This window comes from Hippoglossus stenolepis, chromosome 16 (assembly GCF_022539355.2).
Source record: "Hippoglossus stenolepis isolate QCI-W04-F060 chromosome 16, HSTE1.2, whole genome shotgun sequence".
NCBI lineage: Eukaryota > Metazoa > Chordata > Actinopteri > Pleuronectiformes > Pleuronectidae > Hippoglossus > Hippoglossus stenolepis.
This window is the reverse complement of record NC_061498.1, coordinates 959,113-976,128: the sequence shown is the minus strand read 5'-3', so window position 1 is coordinate 976,128 and position 17,016 is coordinate 959,113. Positions and strand designations below refer to the sequence as shown.

Below are 17,016 nucleotides of genomic sequence, written 5' to 3'. Positions count from 1 at the left end.
AGATGGAACCCACTCAGCAGAGTCACAGAGAACAGACGCTCAGGGAGTGAAGGAGGAAACTTTCTCATGTTCACACATCAGACTGATGCTTTACAGTTTAAGTGGTGATTTAACTGTAATGACATCAGGATGATTTCCTGCTCAAAAGGAGCCGAAGTTAAACTAAAACTTTGTAAGTTTCAGTAAAACTGCAGCATTGAAAACAGATTTCTAAGTCCTGCTCCTGAAACAATGCTTACACACTAACAGACGTATTGATTAACACCATCTCTCCATTTCACTTTTTACATGAATTATCGTTGCATCTGAACACAAACTCTGGATTTATTGCTTTATTTGGATTTGGACACGTTTGCTCGGCGACAGATTTACATTAAAAACAACAAACAACTGGAACATTTTGTCGTCTAGTCGGAGTTTACTGGCGTTATTTAACTGAAACAAGGCAAACGTACATTGAGACTGAACACAACTGTTAGTGTGTGACGTTTACGATTTAGTAACGACTACAACCGGTTCCCTTTCAGTGGTAAAACACTGGTTAGAAGAACAAAAAGGCAAAACTCAGTGGTTCACTAGAGCAACGTTAAAGGACCAGAACAGTGATTTTATTACAGTTAGTTTATATCTCAGTTCTATTTAAAAGCAGATTGTAGTGTTTTTTTATTTAAGTTTGTTTCACTCTGGATGAGAGGAAGTAACCCTGCCTCCTCCATGTTAGTAGATGGGACATTTTAGGTACTGATGTACGAACAAGTCTTCATGTTCCTGTTCAGTCTTGTTTTAATCAGATATTTGTGGAGCTGCGACTGACTCACGAGTGGTTTCACAACAGAAAGATCATCACTCTGATGCTTTGAGTCAGATTTCATGTCCAAGATAAAACTCAAAGCTCAGTCATTTTCCCAACAAATACTTCGAAGATTTTCAGTTTTTCCTTTCTCCAATATTTAAACAGACTCTAGGTTGGAACCGTCCGACATATCAAGCACGTTAAAGACGGGAAGTTAGGAATCTGTAAACAGCTCTTTTCATTTTATACACTGAAAAATATACGATTAATCAAGAAACCAATCACCACATTAATGGAAAGTAATAATAAACTTTAAGTGCAGATGTCTGAGCTCCTCCGTCCTCAGGCCTCGTCTCAACATGAAACTCTGAAACACTACAACCTGCTTCCATCTAAATAACATCAGAACGGTCCGTTCACTCGTCACCTCCCGACTGCTTCAGGAAGTCAGTGATGACGGATCCAGGCTCCGTCCACACGGATACGTCTTAGTTTTAAACTGAAAACAAACACACGTCACATGACTGTTCACATACACTGGTCACATGTGATGTAAACAGGAAGTAGATTGTCTCTGCAGTTGGTTGCTTAGTAACAGAAGTGATGGGGAAGAGTCCGAGCAGGGATTTCTTTTCTCTGAGCGACGAGTCGAGTCATGTGACTGATGAGAACCAATCAGGAAGAGAACGTCTGCGTTGTCGTTTACTAAAGTCTCAGTTTCTGTTCAGACTGAAACTAAAACGAGACCGGCAGCGTTTACAAACTTCTGTTTCAGGCGCTCGACAACTGCAGGCGTAACCGTAGCAACAGTGATGCATTTTAAAACTAAAATGTAAAGTGTGGACTGGGCCTGAATCCCTCAGTGACTGGAACAACAGCAGTTAAGCAGTGTGACCCGACTGTTGTGTTGAAACTTGGCGTAGTAAGGAGCGAACCACAGTTTCTCACATTCATATCTGCAGATGAAACACTCATCTCCAAGGCACCGTTTTCTTCGTTAAGCGATGAGTGTCGAGTGGCTTTGGCGTCCGTCTGCGTCTCAGCAGCATTTCTTGCCTCTCTTCCGGCGGTCCCGGTCCCTCTGGGCGTTGATGTTGACCGTGCCCTTCTCCCGCTCTCGCTCCCGCTCGGCTCGGTTCTGACTCTGCTTCTTGGCTCGGAGCACCATGTGGGTGAAGGCCATGAACATCTGGGAACAAACACAAAACTCTGTTTGAAATGTTCTTTAGATCTAAATATGAAAAACACGAGTATATAAAATACACGTGTTGACAACAACACTCTGGTTGTCACTTGTGAAATTGAATCAAAACTAAATCTAATGTAACATTGTGATATAAATGAAGCCACAGGACGTCTTTGAGTTACCTCCTCTACGTTTATGTTTTCTTTGGCACTCGTCTCAAAGACCCGAACACCCACCGACTCCCCGAAACACATTGCATCCTGGGTATCCACCTGCCTCCGGGCAGGGTCGTCGCTCTTGTTCCCCACTGAGAAAGAAAGCAGCAACTTTAGCTTTGTAATGAAAACATTAGTCTGGACGAAGCCTCTTCAGACGATTACATGACTTTATCTAAAGTCCCGTTGACGCAGTGACTCACCCAGGATCTTGCAGACGTTGTCACAGTTCTGGGAGATTTCGTTCAACCACCTCTTCACATTTACAAATGACTCTGGATTCGTCACATCGTAAACAATAATGACACCGTGGGTGTTTCTGTAGTATCTGCAGGGAGGAGGAGGAAACTGAATGAACTGACAGATACAGACTCAAACTAGAGTGAAGGGAAACCCCTGAACATAAAAACCAGCTCTGGTCTGGAGATGATTACGTTGACGTGATGGTTCGGAATCTCTCCTGACCCGCTGTGTCCCAGATCTGCAGCTTCACCCGCTCTCCCTCAATGTCCACGGTTCGAATCTTGAAGTCCACGCCGATGGTGGTGATGTAGCTGCCTGCAGGAGACCAGCGGAAAACACACATCATACACTGAACACTGAGTCACACACACACACAGGATGGACTCATATCCTCATTTAAACCTTAAAAGCTTGTGGAGCAGCATAAATAAAGATGGACGACAAATCTCCACTTCCTCCCACTGTACAAAAAAGAAGCCATTTTGCACCAATGACGTCGACTGGAGTCAGAGTCTGAGCAGAAGTGATCGTAGAGCGGAGCCACAGTCTCCAGGCCCCCCCCCTCAGCTGTCAATCATCACGTCTCAGCCTGTTTTTATATCATCAAATAACTGATTCAAACCAAACTGATCAGAAACACTTGAACAAACATCAGTGAGATAAGAACGAGCTGAAATGACAGAAACATCTTTGACAAACATTTGTTTAACGTCCTCTCAGTCGGAGGTTTTCTGTGGACGGACTGGAGGAATAAAGCAGTGATGCAGAGTATTTGTGAGAATGTGGAAACTCACCAGAGAAGGAGTTGTCTGCGAAGCGGAGCAGGAGGCTGCTCTTCCCCACATCTGAGACAGAAACACACCAGAGCAGCAGTTAAGTCACTCTGAGGAAATGTATGTGACCAATCAGGAGCAGAAGGAACAAGTTACTGTCGGTGTGTCGGTCACGTCTCAGGACGACAGAGCGGCGGCTTCAGTCCAGTAACAACACACAGAAAACAGGAAACTAAAATACAAGGACAGACTGAACTCACGCTGGAAATGTGACAGCATGAAAGGTCTGATTAAAAGAGGATGAAATCACTCCATTAATAATCTGCTGTGAACTGAGAACCAGTAGTAACTTGTCAGAACGAGACCTGATGAACCAGAATGAAGCAGCAGCAGAAGATCTGTTCCACATTATGTGAAGTCACAGAAGAGAACAGGGCGTCTGATAATGTTAAGAACGACACGGTGTTAAAACTATTCTCTTTAAAGAACGTTTGATTCTACGTCTGCAAACGACTCGTTCGCACCTCGTTGGGTTCAGACCTTCACACTTTTCAGTTGAGTCTGAACCTAAACATCAGGGGGTCCGGTTCCTCAGACCAGTGATCTCATAATGACAGACGTACGCATGTCAGACACAATTCTTTAGTCCCTAAATTACAATGTGAAACCAAAACTAACAGATCAAATGAAACTATGGAACAAACATGAAGCTTCAGACTCAGAGAGAAAACGTCCTAAATCACCAGAGCGTGAAAAACAAATACATTTGGAAATATTACATTTGATTCAAGCAGATGTTTCGCTGAATGAACATTAAAACCTGGTGAAAATATCAATTATGTAAATAACGTAGAAACAAAGGAACAAAGTTTCCTGAGAGGTGAAGTGTCGACAGAGTCAGAGACACCATGACATCTGATCACTCTCCTACAAGGTGATCAACCATGACTCAGCATCTCCTGCAGCAAGTCCAGTGTTCATCAAGAATCACGTTCCTCAGACTGTTCACTGCTTCTGTTTTTCCAGACTTTAACATCAAGTGTATTTTATTAAACTCGTATCATCGACCTCCTAGAACGACAGTGTTCGATGCACCACGTTTAAGTTTAAATCAACGTTTTATATATATATGTTAATCGCAGCTAAACGCAGCCCTGGTTTTGTTAGGGGCGTGTCAAACTACATTATGCAAATGAGGCGGCTGAACGTATTCCTACTTTCTGTCCGTTACCACAGAGCTTTAAACTCTGAAAACTATCAGAACGAGCGGAGGAAAGAAAAAGTGAAAACATGATTTTAAATGATTTAACAGCTGATAAAAAGTTCTGTTTTCATGAGCGTGTTGATGTCATTTGTTCCTTCAGAGCACAGTGACAACATTTCGTTAAGGAGTTAAAATGCACTAACTGGAGTCTCCGATGATGAGCAGTTTAAAGAGATGATTGTAGTCTTTTCCCGCCATCTCGAGGCCTCGTTCTGAATTTCCAAGTAAAATCAGTTTCATAGGAGGAGGCGATGATGCTGCGCTCGCCGCTGTCGTTCCTTTGCTCCACCTCCCGACGCTACGAGCTCAGAGCAGCACGGGCGTTTGTCCAGAACTCATCAGCAGTGTTCCCACGGCGCCAACACCAGAACATTTCCAGTTGAATTTCTGCACGTTTAGAGTTTTCGGTTTATCCTTTGAGTTTCAGTGTAAACGTTCAGAGTGAAACCGCAGCAGCCGGCAGAACATGGAGCATTTCTTAAGACCTCTGCATTCGTGATTCATGCTCAATGGTTAAGAGCGGCCGGGTGGTTCCACCTTAGTTCCAGTTCCACCCGATGAAACTCCTCTGGGGGGGGATTTCCAGCTCTTGGCGACTCATCGATTTTGAAATCCACAGTTCTGTCAGAGGCTCCCTCCTTCTTTCGATCCCACAGTGAACACGGTGTCTTCACAGAGGTCTCAGCGCTGAGTCGCTCGTCTGAGGCTCCGGGGCGGAGGGATGTGGCATCTTGTGGTTGGAGCTCTGACAGTTAAATGTACCAGCGACTTGACAACTGATTGTCAACCCAGTTATTCCCCTGAGCTCCTGCACGGCTCCATCCCTTATTTAACAGAAGTGAGAAACGAGGATGTTCCTCTTTTCACAGGCAGCTCGCTGGCGGTTGCGTCTGCTGAGGTCCCTCCGGGTCCGTCCCTTGATTTCACTTCAGCTCCTCTGGTCCTTCGGTCAAACGTTTCGTCACAGGAAGAGGACTTCTTCAGTCCAGGTTGTAAAGACACTAAACAAAGAAAGGAGGGAGAGGTAGTATGAAGTTAGACCATCCATCAGTGTGTGTCCCTCCTTACCTCCCTCCCTGCTCCTCAAACAACAGCTGAGTCACTAAATATAACTTCCTCATCCTGCTTCATCCACCCCCGTCCTAGAACTCCGCTGGGTTAGCGAGGAAGCAACAACAAAAGCTAACTCGGGCCAGGGAGGTTCGGCTCGCTTAGCTAACCTAAAGGTTTCCATAAAAACAGGAAAAGCTGCTTTCAAGCAAACGGAAGGGATCCTGATAATCTGAGGCAAACTTCACATTAATGAAACATTAGATGAAACACATTGTGCAGTACATTAACAGGTTTAATCATTAATCCTCCTTCAGATCAGCTGATGTCACTCAAGCTGTTTTAATTCAGCTCTGACAAGGACGTCACGTTTTCATCTGCACTGGTTGAATTGTTAGATTGAAGGATTACACAGAACCTACTGAGCAGGTTATCACCACACTCGATACAAGGAGGAGTCATTAGATTTTGGTGCAGATTCAGGAATTATTTTCCATCTCATAGTGAGTGTAACTGTTTAAAATCGTGTGTAATGTTATTGAAGCTGTTGGTGAACACTTTGTTTTCAAAATGTAAAAAAATCCAGTTTCACTTCATCTTTGTTGAAACTTTTTCATATTTAGATTTGATTAAGAAGCTGATGATTCAACAAAGAGTTTTAATTTAGAAACATTAGAATAGAACATTCTCCACCTTGTGTTTCTGTTTATAGAAACTATACCAGTTTAAACAGGCCTGTACCGAGACCTGCTAGTTGTAAAGTATATAAGTGTTTAACTGACAGGGAACGACCTTTAGAGAATCGAACCTGACGAAGTCACGAGTCTTTTACAGATGAAGCACCGAGCTGGTGACAGACACTCACCTTCCCCAACGAGCTCCAGCTGGAGCCAGACTTCATTCTGAATTCTCTGACTTTTAGGTAATTCAGGATTAATGGGGTTTCAGTTTCGCTCTGGTTGCTGGTGATGACATGTGATTAACGAGGGAGGAGCCTTCTTCACTTCGGCTACAGTTAAACAACATATGAAGAAGCATGTTGGACAACATGTGAAATATGTCCCGTGTTTAGACGTTAAAACGGAGTTGACTCCAGCGGGAGTGTGAGCTGCAGCTGCGGGTCTGAAACAAGACAAACACGAGCCACAAACACACTTCACCTCACGTTGAGTTTAAACTGTCTGAGCCGAACACACAAAGGACACACGACGTCTCACACAAAGGTCCGTTTGTGTGTTGAGACCGTGAACCGAGGCCGATCAGCGGGGAAACGGGAAAACGTCCCGTGTTTTAGAGCCAGTCTGGGCCGACGGAGCCTGGGGCCTGTTCCCCACACGTCAGAAAAACTTCCCCCGGAGAAAGTTGAACCCTCCCCGGCCTGAGCGTGAACACTCACCGCGGTCAGTCAGGCCGTGAGCCCGCTGCTCCTGCTCCGCTGTGTCCGGCTGAGGGCCGCTGGGTGTGGGCTCCGGTGGGAGAGCGTCCCGGCTGCTCCTGGTCCCGGTCTGGTCCTGGTCCGCCTCTGGTCCTGGTCTGAACCGACTCTGACTCGGGTCCTGAACCGACCACACCTGCCTGATGAGCCGCTCATCATCTGATGCTGCGTTCAATCATGTGGGAAAAAACACTTCTGGGTCACATGTCACTAACGGAGTATTTATTAGTATTTAGTATTTATCAAATCAAATATACTTTGTGTCTTGGGCCAAAGTACTACAGGACAGGACTTTGTACTGCAGACAACATGAGGACACATCGTGTAAAACCCAGAGTAATAATACTGAATAAAAGTGAGTTGAATATGAACTGAAAACACTAAAAGGAAGGCGGTGTAGATCCTGGTGATCCTGATGACTCCACCTTCCTCCACATTCACACCTTCACACCTTCACCTGCTGCTCTGAAGCCTCAGTTTCACAGGTTGTTCAGCCATCTTGGTTTTTTGAGACCAGAAGTAACCATGTTTGGAGGAACAGGGGGTGGAGCCTGACTGAGATCTCGAGGACACGCCCACCCGCACCAATTAGACAGTACTAGCTGTCAATCACTCTGTGGTATCCACCCCCAACACATCCGGTGCTTTATGGTCTGTTTGACTCTAAATGATCATAATTCACTAAATGAACATCAGCTGTTTGAAGAAGACTTGAAACTAGAGACTGAGACAGAAACTCCTGAATGTTTACTGACGTGATAAAGTGAGAAGTAGAGTCACTTTCTATAGAAACTACCAGATTGACCATCGCCTGCTTTTCCTACCACGTTGTAACGTGACTGGTTTATGTCCTAGTTGACCGACAGGCAGCTTCCACATGTCACTCAAACAGAGGGCGATGGTGTTTTAGGTGGAGAGCGTTTGGTGACGTAGTCCTTCGAGCGGCAGGACGGTGTGTGACTGTTAAAATACGATAGTGATGATGTAGGAACATGTCACTCAGATCGTCAGTGGGACTCACCGATGTGTTTTTAATAGTTTATGGAAACGACGCAGATCTACAGCTCAGAGGAATGAATCAAGTGTTTAATGCAGTTTTGTTGGCAGAACAAATTCACTGTCGGTTTGATTATTAAAAATATAGAACCTTCTTCACGATGGATGAACAACAGCAAATATGTCACACAAATAAAATGTACAATTGCCTTTTTATTGTTATCAACCATTTTTCAACAAAGAAATTAACCACGTTTCAGTTTCCCCTCACATTAAATGGCAATCACGAATCTGTTACATGTTAATAACCAAAATACAGACAGCCCATATCTACAGGTAGAACACAATAAACAGTACAGGTACAGAGGAACATCGTTACTTTAACTCAGCTGTTTTCATGTGTTAGCTTTTCTTACTCAGCTCATAAGAATAAATGTACAGACTGGTCCTGCGTCACACTGCTGATCCACGTGTCGCGGCTCAGAACCAAATCCAGTCCCCAGACATTCACACACGTGAATCATCTGACGTCTGTGAAGTTCATGTTGTTCAGACTCGTCGCAGGTGAGTGCAGAAACACCACAGAAGAAGAAGGGACGAGTCTCTGGGTCCTCAGCTCATTTCCTTCGTCTGCTGGTTGACGAGCGACTTGGCGACTGTCGGCTGCCGCTTCTGCCACGAAGGAGAGAAAAAGAGGAATTATTTCTTCTGTCGAAATAAGATTTAATTAAGACACAATAAACCCGCTGGTTAAGAATTAAAGTGTTTATGTAAATTAAAACCTCACTGATCTGGATTTTGGGGTCGATGCCGATATCCGGGAGTAAAAATGTTAAATACCGATATATCGTCTACCGTGTGTTTGTATGTTTGTTTAAATTGTCGATAATTCTTAAGATGTTATCAAAGAAATGTAAGTGAGGTTTGATATTTTACAGTTTAACCATTGAAATGAAAACAAAAGGAAAACATATACAACAATAAACAAACAAATACATAAACATAAACACTGATACATCTGAATAACACCTCAACAAGTTAAAGCTGTTTCTCATTCTGCTCCGGTAGACGTCTTGGCGTGTACAGACCTGCGGCTCGGGGAGGACGGCGCTGCTCTGATGTATCTCGGAGGAGAATAACTGAGGGAGCGAGAATCTCTCAGTGAATCAGCCGGGATCCGCTGGGGCCTGACAGGACTGAGAGGAAAACACAAGAGTTTCAGACTGTCACTCTGAGGGAGGACGATGCAGTGCAACGAGCAAGCAAGACTAAAAGGTAGTTTTCAAATAACAATAGAGAATGTGAGCGAACATCATCTTTTTCTGTGTTTGAAACAGATCGAGTTCTTCTGTCCGTGCACATCTTCTGAAAGCTGAGGGTTATGGACCAAACTGATAAATGAGCAATACCACTGGAAATTGTGTGTGTGTGTGGGGGGGGGGAAATTGTTCAAGCAAGACCAACATAATCTATTTGATGTTGGGCAAAGGGACAAAGTGAGGACAAGTGGAGGACAAGTGGAGGACCTGCCCTCTAGTGGATGTTAACAACAATGCCAAAGTAAAGGACTGATGGTTCCTTCATTCGAAACAGACAAATCTCTTTTTGTAAGTAAAGGTTTAAATGAGCCTCGATTCTACCTGAAGCTTCTTCTCCTCCTCTTACCTCTTGTTCTTTGTTTCCTTTTCTCCGTCAGAGGAGGACGAGGATGAACTGCTCGGAGCTTTGGTGGTTTTCCTGTTAGACAACATGAGAAAAAGGTAAATCCTCTCTGAACAATAAAACATCTCATCTTCTATTCTGTCGTTCGTGCTCATTCCCTGTCGCCTGCTCACCCTTTTCCTGGCTCCGCCTCAGAGTCAGAACTGTCTGAAGAGGAGGATGAAGACGATGAGGAAGAGGAGGAGGAGGAAGAAGAGCTGGAGCTGCTGCTTCCGCTTTTCTTAGTTGCCTCCTTGCCGTTCACCGTGCTCTCGCTTCTGACCGTTTGGTCTGACGGTCGAGCGGCAGCCGGTGGCGACTCCTTCCTGGTTGGACCTCGTGATGGCTGTTTGGCGTCTGATTGGCTGCTGGCCGGGGACCTTCTGGAGGTCACGTCGGAGCGGCGGGGGTCCGACTGGGAGCCTCTTCTACCTGAGGGTGGAGCGTGGGAGGAGTCTCTGGAGGGACCCTGTGAAGAGGAAGAACGACTTTTCTGCTCTCCGTCCTCTTTCCCTTCATCCTCTCTTCTTCCGTCTTTCTCTGCTGGTAGTTTTGTGTCTTTACTCTCGCGAGCCGGTGAAGGTGAAGAGGAAGAGGAGGAGCCGGAGCCGGAGGAAGATGAGGAGGAAGAGGACCTGCCAGGCGGGGGAACATCTTTTGGCTGGATCTTCTCTCTTTCTCTCTCTTGCTCCACCTCCCTCTGTCTAATCCGCTCGTTTTCCTTTTCTCTTTCTCTCCCTCGTTCTCTGGAGAGGGAGCGACTGCTCCTCCTCCGTCGCGGTGGAGAAGGAGAGCGTCGGGACCTGGAGGACGAAAATATGAAGCAGATGATTTTAAATGGATAAAACTTTGTCATTCGAGACAAGAAAAACAAAGGATTACAAATATTTAACATCACACTACATCTACCAAATACAGTTAATGTTCCTTAAACATAATTTTGATCTGGGATTAATTTCCATATTTTCATAAAAAACTCACAGAAGTTTCAGTCTGACCCTGTGACCTTTATTTTTACTTCCTGTGATGTCATTTCCTGGAGAATGTTCAATTGCATCATGTCTGTAAAATCAGTAAAACCTCAGCTAATAGGTAAAATACAATGAACCTACTGAAACTGTGTCATCAATTTAGAAAATATAAAAATCTGATGTTTTTTCCAAAGATTGAGCCTAAAGATTTTTAAATATAGAAACATGAACTAAATCAACTCAATAAGTTCTTTGAACCATGAACATTTTAGTGTTTTTGAGAAATGAACATTATTCTCTGCTCCTCTCCCGACACTTAATGCAACCAAACATAATGAGCTCAAGTATGATGAGGTACATCTTTACTCCTTCATTACATCAGTGTAAATGATGATGCAGAATTAAGGGATTCATCTTTTATTCAAAATACTTCTTTAAAACGTCTCGTCCATTTGTCTCCTCGTGTCCACACTGCGTCACTTACGAGTTTGTTTTGTTCAGAAATGTTTCAGAATGTACATGCAGGTCCTTGTCTTACCTGTTGGGGGGGCTGCGCCTCCTCTGGCTTCTGGACCTGCTGCGTCTTGGAGCCCGATCACGTTCTCTGTCCCTCTCTCTGTCCCTCTCTCTGTCTCGGTCCCTCTGCCTCTCTCTCTCCCTGTCTGACCAGGCCGGAGGAGGGGAGGCTCTCCTGGATCGGGGCGGGGCCTCCTGGTACTGCCTTGGTGGAGTGCGACGGGCCGGGGAGGTGGTGGTTGTTTTCTTGGGCGGAGAGCGTGACCTCCTGGTCGGGGGGCTCAGTCTCGCCGCCCTCCTGGCTGTGCCCCTGTCCCTCCCTCTATCCCTATCCCCAACTTTGGCCTCCGGCCTGTTTTTGTCTGCCTCAGAGTACCTGCTGCCCCTGCTGTGGTCCGCTCTGTTGGGTGGGGAGGGGGGTGGACTGGGACTGTCCACCTGTGTGGGGCTGTATCGCTCCTGACCTTTGGGTTGGGACGGACAGTTGTCTACAGGAGATCTGTGAGGAGGTCTGTCTGTCCTCTCGCGTCTGTCTCCTCCATCTGGTCGTCTCAGTGCGTCTCCCTCAGATGCAGAAGCAGAACTTTCTTTTCTTCCATTGGTTAAATACCGATGAACTGCAGCTCCAATGGCAGCTGGGGCACTTTTCATGGGACTGGCTTTTTCCTTCCCTGCTGCCTTCTTCACCTTGCCTTCCTCCTCAGAGGATGATGAGGAGGAGGAGGAGGATGAAGATGAAGAGGAGGATGAGGAGCTGTCGCTGTCACTGCCGCTGCTGCTGCCGCTGCTGCTACCACTACTGCTGCTGGAGCTCTCTTTTCTTTTCTCAGCCTGTTTTGCCTTGTCTTCTCGTTTCTCCTTTGCCGGAGGGCTCCTCGTCTTCTCCTGACGGTCCATCGTGTCGGGTCTTTCGCTCGTGTTTTTATCAGCAGGTCTGAGATCTTGTCTGCTTCCTGCAGATGGTCGGACCCCCTCCTCTCTTTTCCTGCCGTCTTCTTGACCGCGCTCTCTGTCTGGTTCTCCCTGCTTGTTCAGATTCCTCTCCCTCTCCATGTCTTTTTCTCTTCTCCTCTCCTTCTCTCTTGGACCCCCACTGGAGACAGGCGAGCGAGAGGCGGGGGACAGTGAACCACGAGTCGGGTGTCCATCCCTTCTCCGGTCAGGTTTCTGTTGGCGAGGAGACACCTCCCTCTCTTGTCTCCTCCCGGTGTCTTTCCTGTTGTCCCTTTCATTTGGTGCCCTCGAGTGCAAATCTCTCTCAGTCCGGCGCTCCCTCTCTCCACTCCTCTCCCTTCTCGCTCTCTCCTTCTCAGGAGGTGAAGGAGACGAGGAGTCGTGTTTGGTCTTTTTGTCCAGTTTACTCCTGTCTTTTTCCCTCTCAGTGTCTCTGCTCCTTCCCCTCCTGGTCTCCTGTTTAGGTGGTGGAGAAGGAGATGAGGAGTCATGTTTGGTCCTCTGAGGAACATTCTCCTTTCCTTTGTCCTTCTTTTCTCTGCTCCTGGACCTCCTCCCTTTCTCCACATCTCTGCTTTTCGAGCTCCTCCCTTTCTCCACGTCTCTGCTTTTGGACCTCCTCCCTTTCTCCCTCTCATTTTCTCTGCTTCTCGACCTCCTCCCTTTCTCTCTATCATTTTCTCTACTCCTTGAGCGCTTTCCTTTGTCCATCTCTCTGCTTCTGGATCGCCTCCCTCTCTCTCTCTTTTCTATGCTCCTTGAACGCCTCCTCCTCTGCATCTCTCTGCTTCTGGAGCGCCTCCCTTTCTCCCTTTCCCAGCTTTTATCAGTCTGTGGCGGAGGAGAGGGGGATGAGGAGTCATGTCTCCTCTTGGCGGAGGTCTTCTCCATCTCACTCGGGCGCTCTCTCTCAGGATTGGGCCTCTTTGGAGGAGAAAAGGTTGAAGTTGGTGTGAATTTTATTATCACAAAAGTAAAAGATGAAAAAACGAGAAGCAGCTCCGGACTTTACCGTTTCTCTTCCCTGGCGCTGTGGGATGAGCTCGTCGTGGCCCCGCCTCCTCCTGTCGGGCGATCTTTCCTGTCTTCCATCGTCATCTTTTCTTGCAGATTGTTCCTGTTGACGTGACCTCACTGGAGCTGGAGACTGACTGTTGACACGACAGAGAAAAATCAGTCAGATACTGATGAAAATAATTATAAATCAGTTTTAGCTCAGTAATAAAGGACCCGAGCTGATCACGAGCTAAATGTGAAGATATCCTGGAGTTTGTGTTTCACATATGAAGAACACAGCAGCAGATTGTCAGACTCGTTTGAAACAACAGGAGAATGTGGGGAACATTCAGGTGGAACAGGTGGAGCCTTTTTGGGACATTTCTTTTTTTGTACCTGTGAGAAGAGTCGGAGGAAACACCGCTGCCTTGCACCGCCTTCGTTTTTGGAGAACTCGAACTATCACTCTTCTTTCCTTTCTTCTTTGACACCTTCTGTTTCTCGTCTGAGGAGCTTTGAGTGGACGAGAGGTTGGATGTGAGGACGAGGCTGACCATGAACCCACTTTCTTCAACATTTCATATTTACAGCAAAACCAGCACCAGAACTGAAACAAGACGATGATTTCATATATAAACAGACGGTTCCATTTAAGTTCACCTACCTGTCTTCTTCACTCTCTTCTGACACCTCACTGAAAAACAAATATCCCAGTTATTAATCACTCTCCATGTAAAATCAGTCAGTGAATCATAAAAGAATCTGGTGGTAAAATACCGCTTCTTTTTCTTCTTTTTAGATTTCTTCTTCTCTCTGCGAGGAGACGGGGAGGGACTCTCTGAACTGCCGGGACAAGGAACAGGAACAAAGTCAGACCCGCTTGTAAAAATCTTTATATTTTCTATTCTTATCCAGTTTGTTTTCTCACCCGTCTCTGTTCTTGTTTTTCTTCTTCTTCTTCCGACTGCGCTTCTTGGGAGGAGAATCTGAATCGTCCGAATCTTCCACCAACCTGAGAGAGCGAGAGGGCGAGAGACGTCAAGTCAGGGACGGAGCTGGTGATGTCTAATCATACTGGGGGTGAGAACTGTGGTTTTGCCAAACTACTGCTAACTCACTAAAACATAAAATACCCTGGAGCAACACAAACTAGAAATGTATTTTCAAAGTTGTTCTGATGAAGCTGGTATTGATTCCGATTTATTATCTGAAATCAACATCATTGACACCAAGGCTGTCACTTCTATCTCAGTCGAACTCATAAGTTAATAGATCTGAACATTTTTCTGAATATCAAGGTTTTTATTTTAGATCGATTTTAACAGGATCATATAAACATTATATTAATTGAGCCACATTGTTCAACTGTTACTTGTGATAATAAAAAGATAATTAAACATGTATAAGCAGCAGTGTCCCACTCACGTATATTTCTGTTGCTGCTGCTTCTCTCGCTCCAGACGCTCCTGCTCTCTCTTCTCCTTCTCCCTCTCTTTGCGGTCGGCGTGGAAGGACGAACCATCCACGTAGTCGCTGGAGATTCCAAACGCAGCGCGGAGACGGTCGTTCTTCTGCTGGTTGGCCGCAGCCAGGGCATGAGTCTCCGTCGCCCTGAGGAGATGAACAAGCCAAACAGCTTTCTGTCACCAACACTGTGTCGTATAAACCAATGAGAGGCTCTCAGAACTTTATTAAAAGAAAGAACAACGATCCGGAGTTTCTTCATGCAATGGAAAATGGGCAGTACATACAAATGTACATAAACACTTTAGTCTCTAGTTTGTACAGTCAGACTTTGATCTTGTTTCTGTGATGTTTTTAATGTAAAGTTCCCAAGACTAATTCTACTCAGGGGCAATAGTTTATTCTTCTGTTTTTACATAAACAACACGCAGCAGCTTTTAGTCTGAACAAGACATTTCAATGGAGCCAAGTTAAATTCAGGTTTTGTGCTGTACTCACGTTGGTCTCTCGGCGGTGGCAGGAGTCGGCTCCTCTTTCTCCTGCAGCATCATTCGGAAACTGTTCACCTTCTCCTCTATCTCCTCAGCAGAATACCTGAGCGTGAAAGCAGCCATGAGGATTTAACAATGTACAAAACATGATTTGTAATGTGATAAGAAGTCAGTTCAGGTTGGTGAGCACATGTGAATTTACCCTTGCTCCTCCATCATGTCCTGTAACTCAGCACACTTGACCTCCAGCTGCCTCTTCCGCTGGTGCTCCAGGATGTCCGCATTGGGCTGCCTGTTGAGCTGACTCTCCAGCCTCTCCCGGTCCTTCTCGTCACGATCACCACCGCGCTCGTCCCGCGGCCGCTTAGCGCGCACGCTCGACAGGTTGCGCTGCACGTAGCCATTGGTGCCACTGCCCCTCGGAGTCGTCAGGCCAATCCCATTGTACATGGCTCTGCAAAAACAAATCAGGGGTTCAGTGATTCGTGTTGAAACCAACCAACCAACCATAGGTAATATTAAATATTAATAAGTTATCAAAGAGCGTTGATCAGTTTTCTTCAATCCCATTTGATGCACTTCTTTTACCACTTGTCTCTCTGTAGTTGAGAGACGCACATTATCTTTTACATGAAGCTTGGATCATCTTTTCTATGCACAACATTACACAACACTTATATTTTAGTTAAGGCAGATACTCAACAGACATCAAATCATTTCACACATCTTTGAAATACAGAGTAAACATTTTACCCATGACTGAAAGTGAACTTATGTTAAAATAAGATATCTAAATATTTGCTTTTGATTCAAATATATCAGAAACAATATATTTGACACGTCATAATCATAATGACACATTATCAAAACAGACTCAACAATTAGAAAATATAGAATTTACAATTTAAAAACACAGATACTCATTAAGAGGTTTTTTTCTGTTTCCAGTTAACATTTGAGATATTTTTTAAAGAGTTTATCTCGTTTAAATATGCTGAAAGAAAAAGATTGTTTTTAGGAAACGTAATTTAAGTGAGGAATATTTATCCAATATATTTAAATGATTTCCCCCCTCTGATGATTTCTCCTCCATGTGAAGACCAGATGTTCTGATAGTTATATTTGTTACATCTGGATTATTCTGATGAACACCAGTTCACCAGCAAAGCAGTGGAACACATTAAAATAGTGACGGGCTTCCTATTCTAAAATGGCTGACATGAGTAAAGTGGCAGATCCTTGTCTGACTGTGTCCAGAGTCCTGGACGGGTCCACGGTGGGAAACACCGGAACCATGAATATTAAACATCTGGACCACGAAGACGAGCTGCTGCAGCTGTGACGCTCATTTATTGACACTGGTTAATTTAAATGTGGCCCAAGTTTCTCTCAACGTTGCGAAGAACTCGTGAAAAACTTGAATCGTCGGAGTGTCGTCGCCTCCATGTGGTTCTGATTCAACCCTTCAGGATCGAAGACATTAGGAAACTGTGTTGCTCATTAACACGTGCGCCAGAACACAAGGGGCCTGTTGCTAAGTCTGTTAGCGCGGAGATTACAGACGACTAGCGATCTGGGGAAACACGATTACTACTAACTTTACTAACTATAACCAGCAGAGCCGCAGTGAGCTGCTCGAACGCGGTCACTAGTTTCACACCGCGGTGGATTTAACGCTTAAACTTAGGACAGGCCCGACCGCGAACCAGCCCACTCTCAGCTAGCTAGCGAGCTAACGTGTTCGTTACGTACCAGGGTTTTCTCCGGAGAGAAAGCGGCGTCGGAGGGAAATGTACGATAAATAAATCCCGTAGATCCAGACACCGGAACAGACTGAATACCAACCGAGTCCTCGGAGCGGGGAAGAATAAAGAAACGCGACTAGTTAGCTTCGAGCTAACGGCTCCGATCACCGAGCACAGCAGGACGATGAGGAACCCAGTGACGTCACACGCACAGGACGTGGGT

General features: G+C 45.4%; 2 protein-coding genes across 4 annotated transcripts; both read right to left on the bottom strand.

The window, feature by feature from the left end:
* Positions 1 to 317: 317 nt before the first annotated feature.
* On the bottom strand, positions 318 to 7,425 carry si:dkey-16l2.16 (ras-related protein Rab-35). Of its 2 annotated transcripts, XM_035180051.2 has the most exons (8): positions 7,411 to 7,425; positions 6,921 to 7,124; positions 4,618 to 5,475; positions 3,232 to 3,282; positions 2,629 to 2,752; positions 2,398 to 2,522; positions 2,162 to 2,286; positions 318 to 1,982 (listed from the first exon to the last, which is right to left on the bottom strand). In XM_035180051.2, the coding sequence occupies exons 3-8, from the start codon at positions 4,712 to 4,714 to the stop codon at positions 1,833 to 1,835; spliced, it is 672 nt and encodes a 223-aa protein (XP_035035942.1). In that variant the 5' UTR covers positions 4,715 to 5,475; positions 6,921 to 7,124; positions 7,411 to 7,425; the 3' UTR covers positions 318 to 1,832. The 2 variants fall into 2 exon arrangements, with proteins under 2 accessions (XP_035035942.1, XP_035035943.1); XM_035180052.2 differs by lacking the exons at positions 6,921 to 7,124; positions 7,411 to 7,425 and adding an exon at positions 6,390 to 6,491.
* Positions 7,426 to 8,150: 725 nt separating this feature from the next.
* srrm2 (serine/arginine repetitive matrix 2) lies at positions 8,151 to 17,016 on the bottom strand. Of its 2 annotated transcripts, none has more exons than XM_047343855.1 (14): positions 16,801 to 17,016; positions 15,251 to 15,502; positions 15,056 to 15,151; positions 14,519 to 14,704; positions 14,022 to 14,105; positions 13,871 to 13,936; positions 13,758 to 13,787; positions 13,490 to 13,606; positions 13,110 to 13,248; positions 11,166 to 13,021; positions 9,791 to 10,459; positions 9,621 to 9,692; positions 8,985 to 9,151; positions 8,151 to 8,627 (listed from the first exon to the last, which is right to left on the bottom strand). In XM_047343855.1, the coding sequence occupies exons 2-13, from the start codon at positions 15,496 to 15,498 to the stop codon at positions 9,007 to 9,009; spliced, it is 3,708 nt and encodes a 1,235-aa protein (XP_047199811.1). In that variant the 5' UTR covers positions 15,499 to 15,502; positions 16,801 to 17,016; the 3' UTR covers positions 8,151 to 8,627; positions 8,985 to 9,006. The 2 variants fall into 2 exon arrangements, with proteins under 2 accessions (XP_047199811.1, XP_035037562.2); XM_035181671.2 differs by having other exon boundaries at positions 9,044 to 9,151; positions 16,801 to 17,015.

Bases quoted from the DNA above. Each gene is read 5' to 3' on its own strand.
- si:dkey-16l2.16 (XM_035180051.2), bottom strand. From the start codon at position 4,714: ATGAAACTGATTTTACTTGGAAATTCAGAACGAGGCCTCGAGATGGCG. The intron at 2,753-3,231 runs GTGAGTTTCCAC...GGTCTCCTGCAG, and splicing joins CGCAGACAACTCCTTCTCTG to GCAGCTACATCACCACCATC. The intron at 2,523-2,628 runs GTAATCATCTCC...TCCTCCCTGCAG, and splicing joins TTCCGAACCATCACGTCAAC to ATACTACAGAAACACCCACG.
- srrm2 (XM_035181671.2), bottom strand. From the start codon at position 15,498: ATGTACAATGGGATTGGCCTGACGACTCCGAGGGGCAGTGGCACCAAT. The intron at 13,937-14,021 runs GTGAGAAAACAA...TTGTCCCGGCAG, and splicing joins AAAAACAAGAACAGAGACGG to TTCAGAGAGTCCCTCCCCGT. The intron at 9,693-9,790 runs GTGAGCAGGCGA...GTTGTCTAACAG, and splicing joins GAGGCGGAGCCAGGAAAAGG to GAAAACCACCAAAGCTCCGA.